Below are 18,153 nucleotides of genomic sequence, written 5' to 3' on the forward strand. Positions count from 1 at the left end.
TATCGCGATTACAGCAAGGCCCTGAATGGAGGGACTTGTCTAACCTGATCACTTGTCAGAGTGAGCACAGGGAGAGGCACCCCAAACACGCAGGGATGGAACTTGCTTGCACAATGAGGGAAGGTGCTTTGTTTTAGCCGGTCTTGTGTGGACCTGAGACCAAGGCCGCCGGAAAATCGGATCGAGTTTGTCCTTGGACTATTGCCACAAGATTGGTCAAAATCAACCCTGCTGGTATTCGAGTGATCAATTTTCAGGCAAAAAAAAAATAAGCTCCTCATAATTAGTTCTAGCTTTTGGCTCACATTTTGTCTCCCGAGTTCTGGCAAAATCGGCTCTGGTATTCTGGTCATCCACATCCACATTGGTTCTACCTTGGCCCATCCTACCGAGTTTAATGGAAATGGATCCAAGGTGTTCTTTGTCGTCGTCTGTAGACACACGATTTTATTCTTCCTCAGTTTATCTTATCTAAGTCTGGTCAGAATCTGTGGTACAGGTAGTCTTAGTCTCGGATCCAGAAAATGGCCCAGAGTTTTGATTCTACCAAGTTTTTACTGGAAATCGTTGCAAGGTATTCCAGCCCACTTCCTTAATTCAAATAATTTGGTTCTTCCTTGGCTCACGCTTCTTATGTCAAGATCACTTGTAATTGACAGTCCTAGTTGTCTCTTCATCAATATTATGTCCAAAATGTCACAAATATTTGGTTCTACCTTGGCCAAGCATTTCCCTCCGATATTAGAGTCCTTATAAGTATCAAACTAATTTGGTTCTTGCTCTAGGCCAATGCTACGTAGACTCTCCAAGTTTGTCCTCTTAGTTTTTTGTCATCACTTTTTTCAGTTCAAAGGCCCCCCCCCCCCCCCCCCAACTTTTGGTTCTTCTTTTGCCCTTGCTATGAACCGGTCCGCTTTGTTAAGTCTTCAAGTTGTCATCTGCATTCTGTCCAGAAAACGTCCCACGTATTTGGTTCTACATTGGTCTAATATCTCCTACAGTTGGACCTCTTGTATTACCCCCCTCATCCTTAAGGCTACACAACAAAGACAAGTCGGGACAATTGGCGGGTTTGGAGCGCATCCAAATAGCTTCCGTTTACTCCTGTTCCTTGCCACTGAAGTTTTTTCTCTCCTTTATGGAGTTCAGGATCTTGCCCCCCCCCCCCAGCCCGTCAAGTCCTGGCATTAGTGCTGGAAAAGGCACCGGGTTTTGTCATTTCCTCTCGAATATCATTATCTTCTCGGAGGGCCCGGAGCTTCTCAGTGAAGAGTTCCTGCCGTTTCTCCCCTCCAGGTTGTTCTGAAAGGTGATCGCGCAGCCATTCACAGGCAAAGAAAGGGAGGAAGGAGGGCAACAAGGGAGTCAAATCTTCACATCCATGACAAGGAATCAATCCATCCTCAGTTTTTGTTTTTCCATAAAGTATCAGCCCTCAACATGATTTTTTTTTTGTTTTTTTGTGGCAAGCAGCGGTTTCATGTAAAGCATTTATTGGCGGACTGGCATGCAAACAAAAACAAATGTGTAGTACAACTTTATCATTGCACTAAATGTCGTTGTTTTAACTCGTGACAGGCCTGCGCTTCTTTGCTTCAATGAGGCTGGACATTCTTGGGTTAATGCTAGACGATGCCAACTGAATTGCGTTACTTGACCAACCTACTCCATAATTTTGTTTTGGTTGTCATTACAGATAATTGAACTTGACAAAGACTTTGGAGATGTGTTTTTTTTTGGGGGGGGGGGGGTGGGGGGGGGCTTCATTGCCTCATTTGCAAACCTGTCGCCACATGTTCGTTAAGAGCGTGAGAAACACCTGTAGCAATGAGCCCGTGTTTTAAATAGCAGCTCCTTTTTTTTCTTGGAAGTTCTAAGCTCTTCTTTTCCTGTCTCATCATTTTACCATCTCACATTTCTGAAGTCGTTCTCCATTGCTGTTTTTTTTTTTTAGTCCTTTTTGCTCGCTTGCGGGCTTACTTTTTTACTAGCCTATCACTTGACCCATACGAGCTCTCAGAGACACATGCAGATGCGCCTGATTTTCAAAATTTCAACTTAATTATTTACCTTATTATTACCATATTTCCAATATTTATTAGTCTCTCTGCGCGAATGTCCTCCATACCTGGCCGATAAATTTGCCAAGTGCTCAATTGCGTCAGTCGTAAAACGTTTCACGTCGATTCAGCTCCTGGTCTTATTCCCTTAAACCCCTGCCATTCACCCAACTCCCCCCCGCCAAGCGCTCTGACCCGGAAACGGTGTCGGTGAGCACTTCCTGCAGTGCGGTTTGGAGGCCCAGTCGGCGTTCCTGAAAGAAAATAAAGGCAGAAGCGCGTGAAACCTGAAACCGCCGCTAATGCTGGCTAGTTCCACATCGGCTTCCCGCCTTGCCTAAACACTGAGACCTGTTGAGGTGGGGGGGGGGGGTGTCGAGATGGTCAGTGGTGTTCTAACTCATGCACTAGAGAGTGTGCGTGCGTGTGTGCACTGCAAATTTGTTCATCTGCTTTCCTATAAACACCCTCCACTTTATTAAGCACACCTAGTCGGAACGACCTGAGGTGAACCCGACCCGTTTAACACCGGGCTTTAAGTTGTGGCTTGTTCTATTATTGTGCCATGGCCAGTAGTGCTGTCACAAACTTAATCTTTTTGGAATTGATTATCCTATTGATTATTCCATTGGTTTCTCTAGGATCCCCGCCCCCTTTCAGGCACCTGTTAACTCTTTGACTGCCAGACGTTTTCAGAAAAGGGATGCCATGGGTGCCAGCCGATTTAAGCATTTTTGACTGATCTTTCAAGGTCCACAGAAAATTATGTGTTTGGACTATGGAAAGACACATACTACCAAATGAAAGATTGGACTCTCATCTTTCATCATAAAAAAAAGTTTGTTTCTACCTTATTCCGTTTTTCAGTAATCAACAATAAAAAATGGTTAATTTCACCTGTGTTTTGAAAAAACGTATTTTAACGTCTTTGGCAGTCCTCCATAGGATTTTACTAAACTTTATTTAACGTTTTTGGCAGTCAAAGAGTTAATAGCTGTATTGAAGACATGAAGCGGAGTAGCCGTACCTATCATAATGGGGGACACAAAAATGTCTCAAGGACACATGCCTGAAATGTCAAGCATTTTTGTTTGAAGCAGCCATTTTAGGTGAATTCCAGGTAGGGGCTTTCATATACCGGATGGGAAGCTAAATTCCGAAGCTTTTTTTAACTACCGCATATGATGTCGGCAGCGCTTGGCGACAAATTTGGAGGATCGTTTTTAGGAGTCTCGGAAAGTAAGGCTAAATTTTCATGCTTGATTAAGCGGAAAGTAGTGACCAACAAAAACAGATTTATATTTTTTTCGTCCTGAATGTTCTGAACTTTGAAAGATATTATAACATTTATAATACCTAATTTCATATATCAACTATTGTTACACATTATGAACATTTTAATTCTTCACATTAACCTTGTCGAAATGTTTTGTGTCCTGAGCAGAGCAGATGATGTCGACCTCGTATGGTCTGGCCTTAAGCTGGGACATACTATTTAGTCTAAAAAAAGTTCCTTCTCAGCGTTTTGTGCGAAAGCACATTTAGCCCTTGAACCAGAATTTGTCTCAAAAACACACACACACACTCCTTAGGCTGGTATACACTGATTGGTCCAAAATTCCTTGTTTTATTTGTACACGCACATCTCGGTCATGAAAACAGAATTTGCTTTGAAATAATACACACACACACTTTTTTACTTTCTTCATCAGTCACGGCCACCGTGAATTTGATTCAACTTGTTTGTGAGATGTTGTTATGGGGAAAAATAGATCCTTCAACTATATAACATATTCAGTCCCGAATACATACACCGAGATCTGACTTTGTTTACGCCATCTGCTCTGGAAAAGTACTGAGATATGTTTTGTCTACAAATAAAAGAGGGGAGGTCCTAAAACAATAAAAGCCATCCACCACCCGGAAGAAGACACATTTGACGCTCTGAAATCCCACGTTCTTTTAAGTGATGAAATCGGAAGCTGTTGGAATGCCCAGAGATCTCTGAAAGATTAAAAATCATTTTTGCAAAGGTGTATTTTTCTTGCATTAAAACCTATCCTCATTTTTGGAACACGCAAAGAGGACAAAATTCCATTATTCCTCTTCAACTTCTATTTCTATTACTTAAGCCTTCCTGTGTGTCTGTAGCCCAAAAGCTGATGTCATGTTGCCCTTCTTCTATGGACAGCAAACTGGTTAAGTGAAAGAACAGAGCCGAAGTCCCCCCCCCCCCCCACTCCTTATCCACAGTACAAAAAGTATGAAAACTTTGTGACTTTTGAACCTTCCGTGGAAAATATCAATTAGCGTTGGCGTGGACTTTAAAGGCGAACTTGCCGCCATGTTGTCCAGCTCAGAGGGTGGAAGGAGGAGGGGGGGGGGCGAAGGAAGGGCAGTCCGAGCCTGTCCTCTAATTCCACTCCAGCGGGCCGAGTAGCAGCAGCTTGCGCCACATTCCACAACTGTGGGGGCTTTTCGGGGGGGGGGGGGGGGGGGGGGGGAGTGAGCAAGCGGCATTCCACCTCGGCCGGTGCCATCAAAGAAGCAGCGGCGCTTCAAAGGCCTGTCAGAGCCTAGGTGTTGATGACTGCAATACCCCCCCCCCCCCACCCCCCCCCCCCCCCCCCAGTGTCTACTTTTAGCTCAGCCCTCCAACGCACGTACAGGCCGAGCCAGGTATGTGCCGCCGGCCTCCTGCTGGGGGGCTTAATGCTGCCATTAATCATAGCTCATTAACAAGTGACTCGGACATTTTTTTTTAGGGACAGGAATGAAGAAGAGCTGAATTGAGATGCTGCGCTGCAAAAACCGGGCTTACAATAACATGAAAATTAGGAATATGTATTGCTTGTTTTAAGATACATTATTTACCAATAGAACAAACTAAATAAACATAACTAGCCTCAAGACCCCCATTGATGGTTGGGGATGTCTTGATCACTTAAAAAAAAACTTTTTTGCATCCTAGTCGAATCGTGGCAGATGCCGAGTCCAACCCGACACCTCGGCAGTGAATTAAGATTTGATTTGAGCGCATTTGATTCCTTCAGACGCATTTGTCCTAATTAAATACAGTGCCTGACGCAATGCAGCTGGGAAGTTGGTTGCTTAGTGCTCCACTCAGCTCATCTACAAATAGTACTATTGATTAACTGCCAAGTCAGTTGCAACCAGTATGTTTGGCACAAAATTATTCCCACTTACGATACGATACGATACGATATACTTTTATTTTCCCCGTGGGGAACTTTTTCCTGGACTCCGTCCAGCTGCAGTTTACAGTAAGGAAAAAAACAACAGAATAGAAATTAAATCAATTAAAGGGGAGGGGTCAGATTGAGTTGGCTTTTCCAAGAACTTTGTTGAAGAGGACAAAAAACTCATGTGCTGGCGAATCTTGATAGTTTTGTGCCAAGTCGTTGTTTATTAATGAGGTGGCTCCCCCGAATGCTTGTCGCATTGTTAGTCATGCTAATGAAGGCACTGTGGTTCCTTGATGCTGACAAATGTATGCGTGCGCTCACCTACTTTCCTAATTGTCCTCGTGCATGTTCGACGCAAAGCTGGGACCACCGGTGTGGGTGGGGAAGTGACTGGGGGGGGGCAGTGGTGGAAAGTAACACGATAAAAATACTGACTTACTGTACTTTGAGTTATTTGTTGTTGAAAACGTTGAAAAGAGATCCGTAACAGATCTTGTTTTGTCTTAATCTGTTAAAACAAATATTAGTACGTTGCATTTTTACAGTTTATCATTCATTTAGCATTTTTTTCTCTGTTCACATTGTAGCATTGACGTGCAAAAAACGTTGCTCTTAAACAAAAACATACAATATTTAACAAAATGTACTTTTTAAACTTTCTGTCAGTACTTCTACCTTTTGTTTTTTAACAAGTACCTGCACTTTGAAAGAGGAATAAAATTATTTGTCCTCTTTGCGTGTTCCAAAACTTGAAGACAGATTCAATGCAAGAAAAAACACCTTTGCAAAAATGATTTTATCTAACAGAGATCTCTGGACACTCAAACAGCCTCTAATTCATCACTTAAACAGGTGGGATTCAGAGCGTCGAAATGTGTCTCCTCCGCGTGTAAAATGGCTTCTTATAGTTAAAACCGACCGCATCTCTTTCATTTGTAGACAAAACATACTCTCTGGGTACTTTTCCATGAGCGATGGCGAAAACAGAGTCAGGAGTGCGTGTTCGAAACAGATTGTGTTCTCAAGGACCAAATGTGTTTTCGCACAAAGCGCTGAGAAGGAACTTTTTTAGACTAAATAGTATGTCCCAGCTTAAGGTCAGATTATACCGAAATCAACACCATCTGCTCTGCACAGGACACAAAACATTTCAACAAGGTTAATATAAAGAATTAAAATGTTAATAATGTGTACCAATGGTTAATATATGAAATGAAGAATTAAAAATGTTATAATATCTATCAACTTTTACTACAGTACATGGTGAGAGTACATTGCCCTGTGCCCCCACACATGTTGCACATGCCAGAAACTGCCACTCAGCGTAAGGTTTTTACTTTTACTTACTTTTACTTAGATACAGGAGTTGAATCAGTACAACTTTTACTAGTGTTTCCTCTTCTTTTTTTTTTTTTTTACACAAATATCTGTACTTTTACATTACTATCACGTGTGATTACTTTTGCCATCTCTGCTGGAGAGGGAGGGTGGGGAGTGCCCTTGCTTCCCTACTCCTCCTCCTCCTCCTCCTCCTCCCCTTCCCCAAAATTTTGGCATTCCGCCCAATGTTGACCTTTGAACTTTGTCGGCCTGTCCTTTGTTCGTGTCACTCCGGATTTGAAAGCCTGAAGAGCTGAAAGTGACACCGGAGAGACTTTAGAGAGTGTGCGTACGTGCATGCTCGCACACACACACACACACACACACACACACACACACACACACACACACACACACACACAAGCGCCATTGACGGTTTCGGGATGCCCTGGCGTACAGTTAATAGAGTCACGAGCCAGGGCGTCGTGCTCAGTGTTGAAGCTGTCAAGCCTGCAGCCTTGTGCCACATATCAGGACATTGACATGATATTAGATGTCCTCACTTGTTTGCTTTGTGCGTCGCCACGACGACCGTGCCGCCCAAGTGTTTTTTTTTTTTTGTTTGTTTTGCAGACGATGGCGAGGGTTGGGGCAGGGCAGTGTTTCTTCACCTTTTATTAAGCTCATCGCCCACAAACAAAAATCTCATAAAAAAGTATATAATATAGCCTGCAGTTATGTCTTGAGATATGAGCGAGCTGATGTAGGCATTTTTTGATAACCAAGCCCTTGATCAAATTCTTTGGCGGTCATTCTTTATCCTCTGCAAAGAGTGACTAATATCACTGCAGCTTACTGAGGAGTTTTAACCATGTTCTTTGTTAGGGCCCGGTTGATATGATTTTTTTTTTTCTTACCAATTACTTGGCATTAATACATAAATAAATAAATAAATAATCGAATGTTAATGAGAAAACTTATCATTCAAAATCAGTTATAGGTCATCTTGCTCATTTTCAACCCAAATTATCTTGCAAGACTGAAAAAAGGACAGCAAAGATGATCATTTTTGTCTTAATAATAAAAGAGGAGCTACAAGTCCACTCTCCGCAAATGAAAAAGTGTACTTCCTCAACTACATGTTCTTAATGAGCCTTCCCCTCCATGCCCACCCTTTGAACACATGGACTGCCAAAATAAACAGCGGACACGGTGCTAGCGTTGCTAATTGGCCCCTCGGTCGCCGGGGGAGAAGACAAAAGAGAGGAAGTGCTCATTCTTCACCACAAGCTCAGGGATCCCTTTCCAACGCTTGTGTTACAGGAGGAGGAGGAGCCAGGGCCCCACCTGTAGGGCCCTCCCAGCTGCTCCCGTGAAACTAGATCCCCCCCCTGGCCGCGCTCCTCCAGGCTTCCAGCTCGCACTTTGAAGTTATTTCCAGTGCTGGGAAAAAAGCGAGCAGTGGCAGAGGGGAGCGTGTTGTGCGTATGTTGTATGTTGCGTATCGAGCTTGGCTTTGCACGTGACTTCCAGGAAGGGAATCATCACCAACTTCCTCTTTAGTTCCGTAAACAGGGTCATTTCTAGGCAATTCTAGCAAGGGGCTTCCAAACTTTACATTTATTTATTTGTTAAACATGCTAGAAGCAGATTTCATGTTGTTGTTAATATATCTTAGCGTTCACAAGAGTCTGTCAATTTGGTGAATAATTCGTAAAAGTAATCAATAGATTTTGCTGACCATATTTGATCGTAAGCTTTCTGAATTATTTGTATTCCACAGGATGTTATGAAAATTAATGTGTCTCTCTTTTACTTGCATAGTAAATAGATTATTTTTTCTTTGCATAGCTAGTGAAGGGTGTATATTAAAATCCATACTTTTGCGTGTCCAATAAATCAAATGATGAGATAAGACATGAACAGAGTCCCTGCGCAAGGATGATTTATTCCGGAGATCTCCCGTCACATCATTGAATCAAACTCAAAGCAGTTTCAGATCAATAATGCCCCTCCTCCTTCGAAGAGCCAGCTTTTTTATTACAATCAAGTCTGATAGAAAAATACCTCTTCCTCCTCCTCTCATGAATAAGTAAATATGTTATATGAGAGACGAAAAACAGATTACAAAAACAGAATTCTCAGTTGCACCTGTGTTCATTCTTTTTAGACAAAATATACTTTCAGGGCACTTCTCGTACTTCTTCCCATAACAAAAATCTCACAAACAAGTTGAACTGGACAGCTCCTAATGTAGTAGAGTTGTGGGAGTGCGCGCCCTCTCTCACGAAAAAGAATGTGTTTTCGCACAGAACACTGAGAAGGAACTTCTAGACCAAACAATGTGTACCAGCTTAGTTTAAGGTCAAATTATACTGAGTTCAAACACTATTTGACCTACTTCACATCTATAAAACATTTCAACATGGTTAATATATGAAATCAAGAATTAAAAATGTTAATAATGTATAACACTAGTAAAACTCAATATAAAAACTAGCTTGCATTTATTGTTTGTGAGTCGTCGTCGCCATGGGAGATGCGGGTGTTGTGACCACCCCACTTTTTCGACTCCCACACCCGATGATCTCCCACAATGCAATTGTCGGGAGTCACTGGTCATCAGAGCATCCAATGTGGGGAGGGGCGGGGGAGGCATAATGTCAATTTTCCCACAGAAATCTTCCCAAATCCCCAATTTTCCATGTTCCATGCGTCACCTTTCTTTCCACCGAGCTTACTGACATCAGCCGGGTATTTTCTTTTTCCTTAATCCTTTTTGACCCATGAAGATTGAACAAGTAACACAACACACAAGGCTACCAAATGCCCCTGTACATAAAAATACACTTCCTTAAATGGATTATGCTCTAAAAGTATACACATATTTTTTAAGTGTGTGCATGGTCACAGTAAGCAGTACCTTTTTTTTTTTTTTCCCCATTCTGAAAATCCCCTAAATCAGTTTCAATTAACAAACAAGACATGTGACATTGTAATATGTGCAGGGTGTGTTCGCTCATCACGCTAATCTCAATTAATGGACCACAAAAACTCTATAGAGCTTGATCCAACATGGCTGATTAGAGATAATGACCGTGATTATTATAATTTATTAAATGTTCTTTTTTCTTACCGGAGTTTAGTTTTTCTTTTGCCAAACTTCACCGTTCTCCGCCCAAACGCAATGATAAAAACTCCCAATATATTTGCAATTTTGTGTTGCCAGTCTGTCTAACATATATAATTTACATTTGGTTAGAATCGTTAAAAAAAAAAAACCTCTCTAGGACTAGTTTATCTTCGAAGGACTCCTGGCAGCTTCAAACCAAAATGGCTGACTTCCTGTGTCTTTACAGGCATGGTTTTATGAAACTTTTTTTTTTTGTGGGTCTACTCACGATTTACATGCCTACCAAATTTCACGTTGTCAACTAAGTGAAAAGTTTGTTCAAGATATGACCTTGTGGAGTTGAAAAATATAGTGGTCACAAAACGTCACCACCATGACCGCCACACACACGCAATGGCAAAAAAATTCAAAATGGTTGCCGTTTAGTGTTGCTAATGTCTGGTAGACGTGGTCCAAATTTAGAAGCAAGCAGACAAAATCGCGGAGTTCACTTTAGGAAGACCCGAAGAAGTGTTCATAATGTTGGGTAAACTTCAAAGTTCAAACCAAAATGTCCGACGTTCCTGTGTCTTTTCAGCCATGGCTTCTTGAGAGTTTGTCTACTTTTTTTTTGTCTACTCATGATAGACATGGCCACTAAAGCGCATTTTGCCAGTAACACAAGTTTGAAGGGCTGAATTTTCTAAGAAATTGTAGAGTATGCTACCAAACCAATTATTGTGTAAAATGTCTGCCTTAGACCAAAATAGCAGACTTCCTGTGTCTTTTCGGGCCTGGCCCCTTGAGACTTTTTTTTGTGGTCCTTCTCTTGATAGACATGTCTACTAAATTTCATGTTGCTAAGTGAAACAGGCTTTGAGGGCCGATTTTTATTTTTTATTTTTCATGATGATGGCGACGGACGGAAACCCAATGAATTCCAGGCTGGCAGATGACAAGAAGTAAAGATCTCCTTTGATCGAGTTTTTGCTGCCAGCATGAATGTAAACATTGTAAACGACACCCTCTCGGACCCTCGAGTGTTCATTTTTTCTCAATTTTCCATTCAGTAAATCCTCGTCCGTCATCTTTTTGGTGTTGGAAGGGTCAGACGGGTTGGCATTTTTACATGTCGGTGTAAAAGCCCCCCCCCCCCCCCCTCTCTCTCTCTTAGGCTCTCATTTTCAGATTCTTGTTTGCGCTGTACTCACTTCACCTCATGTCAACTTGTGTCCGTATGTTTGTCCTTTACGTACGCGCTTGAATGGGCCGCGTCGCCACTCCCTTAAACTGAAAATTGCTGCTGGGCGCGGCGAGTCATTCATCTCCTTTTATGAAGGTTAAATGGAAGTCCAATTACGTTAATAAGCCTCGATCCCTTGCACCTGTGAGTGCTTCCGATTGTTCTGCATCTCTGTGATCCCTTAATTCAGCGGATGGATGGCGTGATACATGCTTGAAGTGTTCACATTTGTTTTGTGAACATTCTTAGCACCACTAACAAGCAAGGGAGGAGGTTCAAATTAGTTTGGCCTTTGGTTCAAATTGCTCTGGCCTTTTTTGGGTTTGAACTTGGCACTGGAAAGTTTATACCACCTGACACCTAATTCTCGCCAGTTTTGTGTCGAAAGCACTTGTCTGACTTTAGACAACCCCCGGACGTCAGTCTCAGGGTATTTCCGTTAACGCTTGCGACTCATTTCTCATTTGACTCCAGAATGCCTCGATAGTCTTGAGATGTCGTTGTGCCGTATACAGATTCAAGAAACTTAGCGCTGGCTGTAGTAGCAAAGCAGCCCCAAAAACATAAACGAGCCCAGCATGTTTCAAGCACATTGACATTTTCATTGCTATTATGTCAAGAATTAAAAAATATTTTAGACAGTTGTGCTATCATGCTAACGATATAAAATAATCCATGCTTCAAGCTGTCCGACATTATTTTCCCAGAATTCCTTGGTAGTCTTGTTATGTCATTGTACACTCCACAGATTGAAGACAGTCAGTTGTAGCAAAGGTTCCAAGGTTTTTAACATTGGGCATCTAATTTTCGGCTCCAGAATGCCTTGAGTGTTTTGAAATGTCAATTGTCCACTCAACGGACTGATGACACCCTATGCCGGGTGTAGCAAAGCGGCCCCAGAAACCTTAGCGAGCCTCCGTGTTTTCGAGATACTGTAGCTCCGAAAGGGTCAGCCGGGGGACTTCTTAGCAAGCTGCCCGGTCACCTGCGGGTCAGCCGCGGGGCGTTTGCAGACGGGCACTCCGCGTGCACGCCCCGCACTCCCAACACGGCGCCGGGAAAGCAGGTGGGTGCGAGGACTGGCGCCGGGCCCAGGTTTGTCTTCCTCGAGGTTCTTGTGTGCATGTGATCAACACACTTTGCTTCAGTTGACTTTGTCTGCCAAGACATCTTGCAAAACCTGCTTTGGAGGCGAGGCGGTAAAAGAGAAGAAGCAATCTGCCGCCTCTCTCTCTTTCTCTCTCTTTTTTTTTTTTTTTTCTTCTCTTGCCTTCGATGCTGTGCGCCGCCGTGTTCGAACATTACGTGACATGCTTCGGCAAGAGCCGCGCTTGAAATAGACGCGCAATCCAGCAGGTTCTTTCTCTGAATATTTTGGCTTTTGTAGCCCGCAAGCATCCTACGCCCACCCCCAACAACACCCCCAAGTTCAAAGGCCCTCATGCTAGCGAAAAAAGTGGAATTTATTTTTGCTATACGTACATTACCGTTAAGAAGTTTGGGGTCACTTAGATATGCCCTCATTTTTCAAAGAAAATTATTAATGTGTGTATATATATATATATATATATATATACTGTACAGCTCTGAAAATAAAGTCAAATCTGAAATGTACTCAAGTAAAATATGCATACATAACTTTCCAAATCCAACTAAAGATATAATCATTAAGAAACTTTATTTGCAGGATATTAATAATGGTCAAAATATTTTTTTGAAATTATTTAAAAAATGTAATGTCGCAAAACCCTGATTGTAATAATACTACTTTATTCTCATAAGACTTCAAAATGTATCTTGGCAAAAAAAAAAAAAAAAAAAAATTAAAAATATTAAATTAAATTAAATTAAATTATTAAATTAAATATTAAAATATTTCTATTATGCAAAGTGTTGGTTATTAAAATATTAGATGAGCCATCTCATTGGTTATACAACACATAGATTTCACACATACATGTCTGAGCGTTTAGTGGCAATTTTTTTTTAAACTGGATTATTTCTAGTGTTCAATGTTATTGCTATAGTGCAAGGTGTCAGTTATGACGCGTCCGTGTCTGGCTGAAATTAATCCATACCGTTGCCTTAATGTGACAGGTGGATTGTTCATACAATAATGATGATGTGATGAAGGGTTCCGGCTGAAGGAGCCAGGGTGAGGGTGGGCGGGGGTTCGGAAGAAGTAGCGAGGGGTCGCCGCCAGATCAAAGGCTCGATGAATTGTGTCACAGGCGGACAGCATAATGGGGTGACTTGCATTTTCATGTTCCCCATCCCCAATAAAAAGGGGGAGGGGATAACAACTCGGACCCCCTTACAAATTCTTCAGCCGCGCAGGGAAAGTTGTCGTGAACGAACAACAACCTCCAAAATTGCCGGCCGACGCGCTACAGGTGGAGTTGAAATCCCCGCCAGGATTTCATTGAGAGTGTGGCCTGCGTAATGGGATACTCATGTGAAAGTCTGCCCCCGCCCCCTTCTCTATCTGCCAACCCCCCCCCCCCCCCCAACCCCCGGGGCACTGCAACAGGCAGGGCAGGACAAAAGCTGCCCCCTTGTGGCATTTACGGCTTCCATCAGGCCTGTTAAAACGTAGATGAGCCGGCGGCATCCTTCCGCTTACTCCTATTGGGCGCAAGGTTGGCGTAGTAACAACAACAACAACAACAAAAAAACACCCAAGTAACGACAGCTAACATTGAGAAGCGCTGGTGACCGTCTCAGCTGGAGCCGTCAGACGGCACCGAAAGGGCCCCCCCCGCTTGTGGAGATAATGGTCAGCCTCTAAAATAACAACAAGGTTCCCAAACAACAACACTGGCCCATTTTGTAGCGCAAAAGCCTCCCAAGGCCGCGCACAATGCTCTAGTGTTCAGGATGCGGGGGCGCCGGCAGGCTCGGGAAGCTCCGGAGAGCAGCGCTCGGCTTCCAAGAGTTACTTTCGTTGACTGAGATTTCAACTTTTGAAGTGCTTCTTTTCCCTTTCAATTTTGTCATCCTCTAAAGGAGTGCGCTCTGAAATTATCATCGCAAATGTATAGTTGCGCTCTGGCTAACTCGCTAACTTACTTCCCCCATGATGAATACCCCCCCCCCCCCCCACACACACACACTCCAAAAAAAGTCTCACATAACATCCTCCCACATATTCTTGTGAAAAACTGCTTCAGAATTTTAAGTAATTTAAAAGCAAAGTCAAGAAAATAAAAAGTAGCTTTCTAAAATTACTGACAGTGAAATTTGTTTTTAACCTGGATTTAAAAACTAAAAAGCAAAGGTCTTGCCTGAGTTGCAAGAAACATTTTTGGGCCTCGTCCTGTCTCCTAAATTCTCAGCCCTACAATGAATAATTTCCAGGTGTATTTTCTTCTGAAAGGATGTTTCTAAATTTTGTTTCGGAGAATTTTACAACCTTATCTTCTCTCATACGCTAACATCTGAATATCGTATGACATCTCATGTCTCTTGTATTCTCTTACACTTGACTAGAGCGATATATCATTTACTGGATCTAATTTCCAGAAAGGAATGTATATATATCTTCTTGCCTCCTGGATTCTCTACCACTCAACTAAATAGGTTGTCATTTCCCGGTGTGAATTTGTGTGAAAGTTCTTCCAAAATGTATTGTTGGGGCGGGGGGGGGGGGGGGTTACAACCTCAAAGTCTTCCTCGTTAACATTTGACGTGTCCTGCCTCCTAGGTTCTCTTCCACGCAACTAAATTGGTAATAGCTCATTTCCAGGTGTGAATTTATGTGAAACTGTTCGTTCCCCAAATTTTTTGGAGAGTTTTTACTCTATCTCAAATTCTTCAAAGCTAGCATTACATATCCTGTCTCCTGGATTTGCTTCCACTCATCTAACTCATTAATAGATCGTTTCCTGATGTCAATTTGTTCATTTCGTCCTTTTTTTTTTTTTTTTTTTTTTACTGGAGAGCTCAGTATTGTTCATTCGATTTGACATCATCATTGCTCTCCTTTAAAAAAAAAAATAAATAAAAAATAAAAAAATCCAACAAATCAATTAAAAAAAATTTAATAAATGTTTTTTTTTCTTTTCTTTTTTTTTTTTTTTTTTTTTAATATTAATTTATATATATAATTTGTTCATTTCGTCCATCTTAGCATTTGTCCGCATGTGAGAGGCCTGAGTAGGATGTGACAAAAGCAAAATTCCATCCTTTTTGTGCCATGTCCTGCATCTTGGATTCTCTTCCTCTCGACTATTTTGATAATTTTATAACCAACTTTTTTCATGCTTAGCATTTGTGTATGTGGTGAGGCAGCATGTGTTGGGACGAATGCAAGTTCCATTTCCTGTATTCTTTTCCACTAAATAGATAATAGATCATTTCCAAGAGAGGATTTGTGTGAAATGTTGTTTTTGAGAAGTGGACAATACAATTTCCATTCTTTTTATGGATTAGGGTTAGGGCATGTTCTGTCTGCTGGATTCTCTTCCACTCTACCAAATATATGATATCATTTGCAGGGAGAAGTTTGTGTAAAACGATTCCTTGACAATTTTTAAATCTACCCCGATCTTCCTTACACTAACATTTGTCCACGTGTGGGAGGCCCGAGTAAGATGGTGACGAGTTTGCCGGCAAGTGAAGGCGCCGCGGCCTTCAACTTTTGTTCCGCTCACTGCAATGCAGTGTCTTCATAATCGCAAGCGACGGTGTGAGAAATTCCCGTCAGCTTTCATCACCAAAGGCGGTCGAAGATGCTACGCTGTAGAACTCTGCAAGCCATTCCTTCTCTTTGACTCCAATGCGCTCAACCTGATTTACATGCGAGCCTTCCCAAAGTCCTCAACGATAATAACCCCAAAACCCTTCAGGTCAGGTTCTTGATCCTTCAGACTTGGCTTCGATTGGTCACTAACCTGCACCCGGTTCAAAGGTTAGGGGGTCAACACAGGGAGTAAGGGTATCTGGGGTCATCAGCAATGGTCCTGAGGCCCGAGCGGACCTCGAGGGGGGGCACGGCGCCACAATGCTGACTGATTGGGGGAGGGGGGGGGGGGTTGCGGTCGTCGGGTTAATAGGATAAGTGGCCCTGCGGGTCAGTCAGGATCGCTTCTGATGCTAATAGCGCACTTTGTCTTTACGCTGTTGCCAGGGAGACAAATGGATCCTGGGTTCTGGTTTTTTGGTGGCCAGCAATCATAACCAAGGTTTGTCTTCGACGGTCGTGGATATCACAAATCTCGGAAGTCGGACCGGGTATGGAATGAACTTCCGAGTACAAAGTGTGTTCGACTTGGGTGGATTTGTAAATAGGACGTTGTTATCAGTACACCAGCAAGCCGATTGATGTTTTGACTACAGTGACTGCAATACAATGAAAAGATTTGAAGTTGTGGAGGAAACTACAAAATTGTCCAATTTGGGAGGAAAGAAAATTCCACATCTATCTTGTACCATCTCCTGCATTCTCTTCCACTCACCTTAATTGAGTCGGTGGTATCTAAATGTAAATATTATGTTTTTGTGAAATGTACAAGTCAGGAAGAGTCCAAGAGTTTTCTAACGATGTTGTTGTTTCTTTAATACTTTTGGCTTCATCAGCACTTTGACTGCACAGGAATTGCTTACCATCCTGCTTTTCGGGGTCAACAGACACCGTATTTCTCCGAAAATAGGTGACAGGCGGATTAATACTTGTTCCCCTGCCTCAAGAGGACGATACCCGCAGGGGATTGCCCCAATTTTGAGGCGCGTAAACACTAATGAATCTTTTTTTTCCCCCTCTTCCAGATGCATCCTTTGGGCCTGTGTAACAATAACGACGAGGAGGACCTGTACGAGTACGGCTGGGTGGGCGTGGTGAAGCTGGAACAACCCGAGCTGGACCCCAGTTGTCTCACCGTGCTGGGAAAGGTAAACAAGAGCAGCCGTGTACGCATGTTGCCGCGTGGGAGGCTCAGGCGTCCCCCAAATATGAAATTACCGTAATAGTGCTTCACTACCTCCCTTCCTAGTTTTGCGTTATCAACCTTTTAATTCACTGTCACTCTTAATATGATGGAATATTGAGATTTTAGGATTATATTGACGATTAGCACAATTATCAGCGCTATTGCTATATCGCTAAAAGACAAAACATGAGGGATTTGTGAATGGGAGTTGGCAGTCGGCGCTTTGTGTGGGCCCATTTTCGCCAGGCCAGACCCCCTGCCGGTCTCCACCGTGCCCGACCCCGGTTTCGGATCCCGGGCCCGCTCCCACACGCTCACATCGGCCCCTCCCCCATCCCTAGCGCCCGCCCGCCCGCCCGCCTCCGACTGGACCGCTTTGCTATCAACAAAGCTGGACCCGTTTTCTTCTCAATTTAGAGTCAATTCAATTACCAAATTCTTGTGAATGCGCGCAACGTAATTGACGGGACGGGGGGGATGGGGGGGGAAATGCTGTTTACACGAAGCCGTGTCTAAAAATAAAACGTGTCTGAGAACACAAGGCTCCCCAGCTGCGCTTGGCATAGCAACGGGCACGTTGCCCTCCCGTTTAAAATTGGCTTGGCTTTTATTTGAAGTGGCCGATGCGGATGGTCAAAGCGCTTCTGTTGGAAACTGACGAGAGCCCACCTCAAGCAAGGCGCTTTGTTTTGTCGGATTCCTAATAGGAGGGTGGTCTCAATGGGAAGTTAATGCTCCCCAATATTTGCCCCCCCCCCCACACACACACACACTTCACCTCACACTATGGGGTATCTAGGGCAGAAGTGGGCAAACTTTTGTGTTCAAGGGCTCGTAGATGAGGTTACAAGGGGGCATACAGACACATATTTCACAAAGAAGCGTTACACCTTAAGTGACTCAACAAGATGCAGTTTTTACAAAGGGTAAAACATGCCTGTGAGTATTATTAAGTTGTCTGGTTACATGCATTGCTGCTTGGGTTCACATATCCGTTGCTTGAAAGGTTATTATTACCACATCCATGCTAGCTTTGTTAGCCCGTCTATAGCATTTGCATTGTGTGTTAGCATTAAGCTAGCGAACCGTACTCAGTTATTGCGCTTTGAATGTGCAATTGCCGTTGATTTATTTTAAGTTTGAAAATTGAAATTTGCCAAGTCATGTTGTTGAAATCGAGCCTTTCAGAACGTTTAGCCAAGCGAGTCCCAGATCCTTCATTTCGCCACTTAAGTCTAACTGGACTGGAAGATGACTGGAGTCCCCCACGTCTGTGTGCCAATGG

General features: G+C 43.0%; 1 protein-coding gene across 3 annotated transcripts in view; it reads left to right on the forward strand.

Moving 5' to 3' along the window:
- The window catches only part of znrf3 (zinc and ring finger 3), an 83,126-nt gene that overhangs the window by 38,205 nt on the left and 26,768 nt on the right, over positions 1-18,153 (forward strand). For all 3 annotated transcript variants that reach the window (XM_077560587.1, XM_077560585.1, XM_077560586.1), the window contains one exon: positions 16,708-16,830. In XM_077560587.1, the coding sequence (XP_077416713.1) occupies positions 16,708-16,830 (123 nt within the window). The remainder of the gene's footprint in view (positions 1-16,707; positions 16,831-18,153) is intronic.

Source organism: Vanacampus margaritifer, chromosome 3 (assembly GCF_051991255.1).
Source record: "Vanacampus margaritifer isolate UIUO_Vmar chromosome 3, RoL_Vmar_1.0, whole genome shotgun sequence".
NCBI classification, from domain to species: domain Eukaryota; kingdom Metazoa; phylum Chordata; class Actinopteri; order Syngnathiformes; family Syngnathidae; genus Vanacampus; species Vanacampus margaritifer.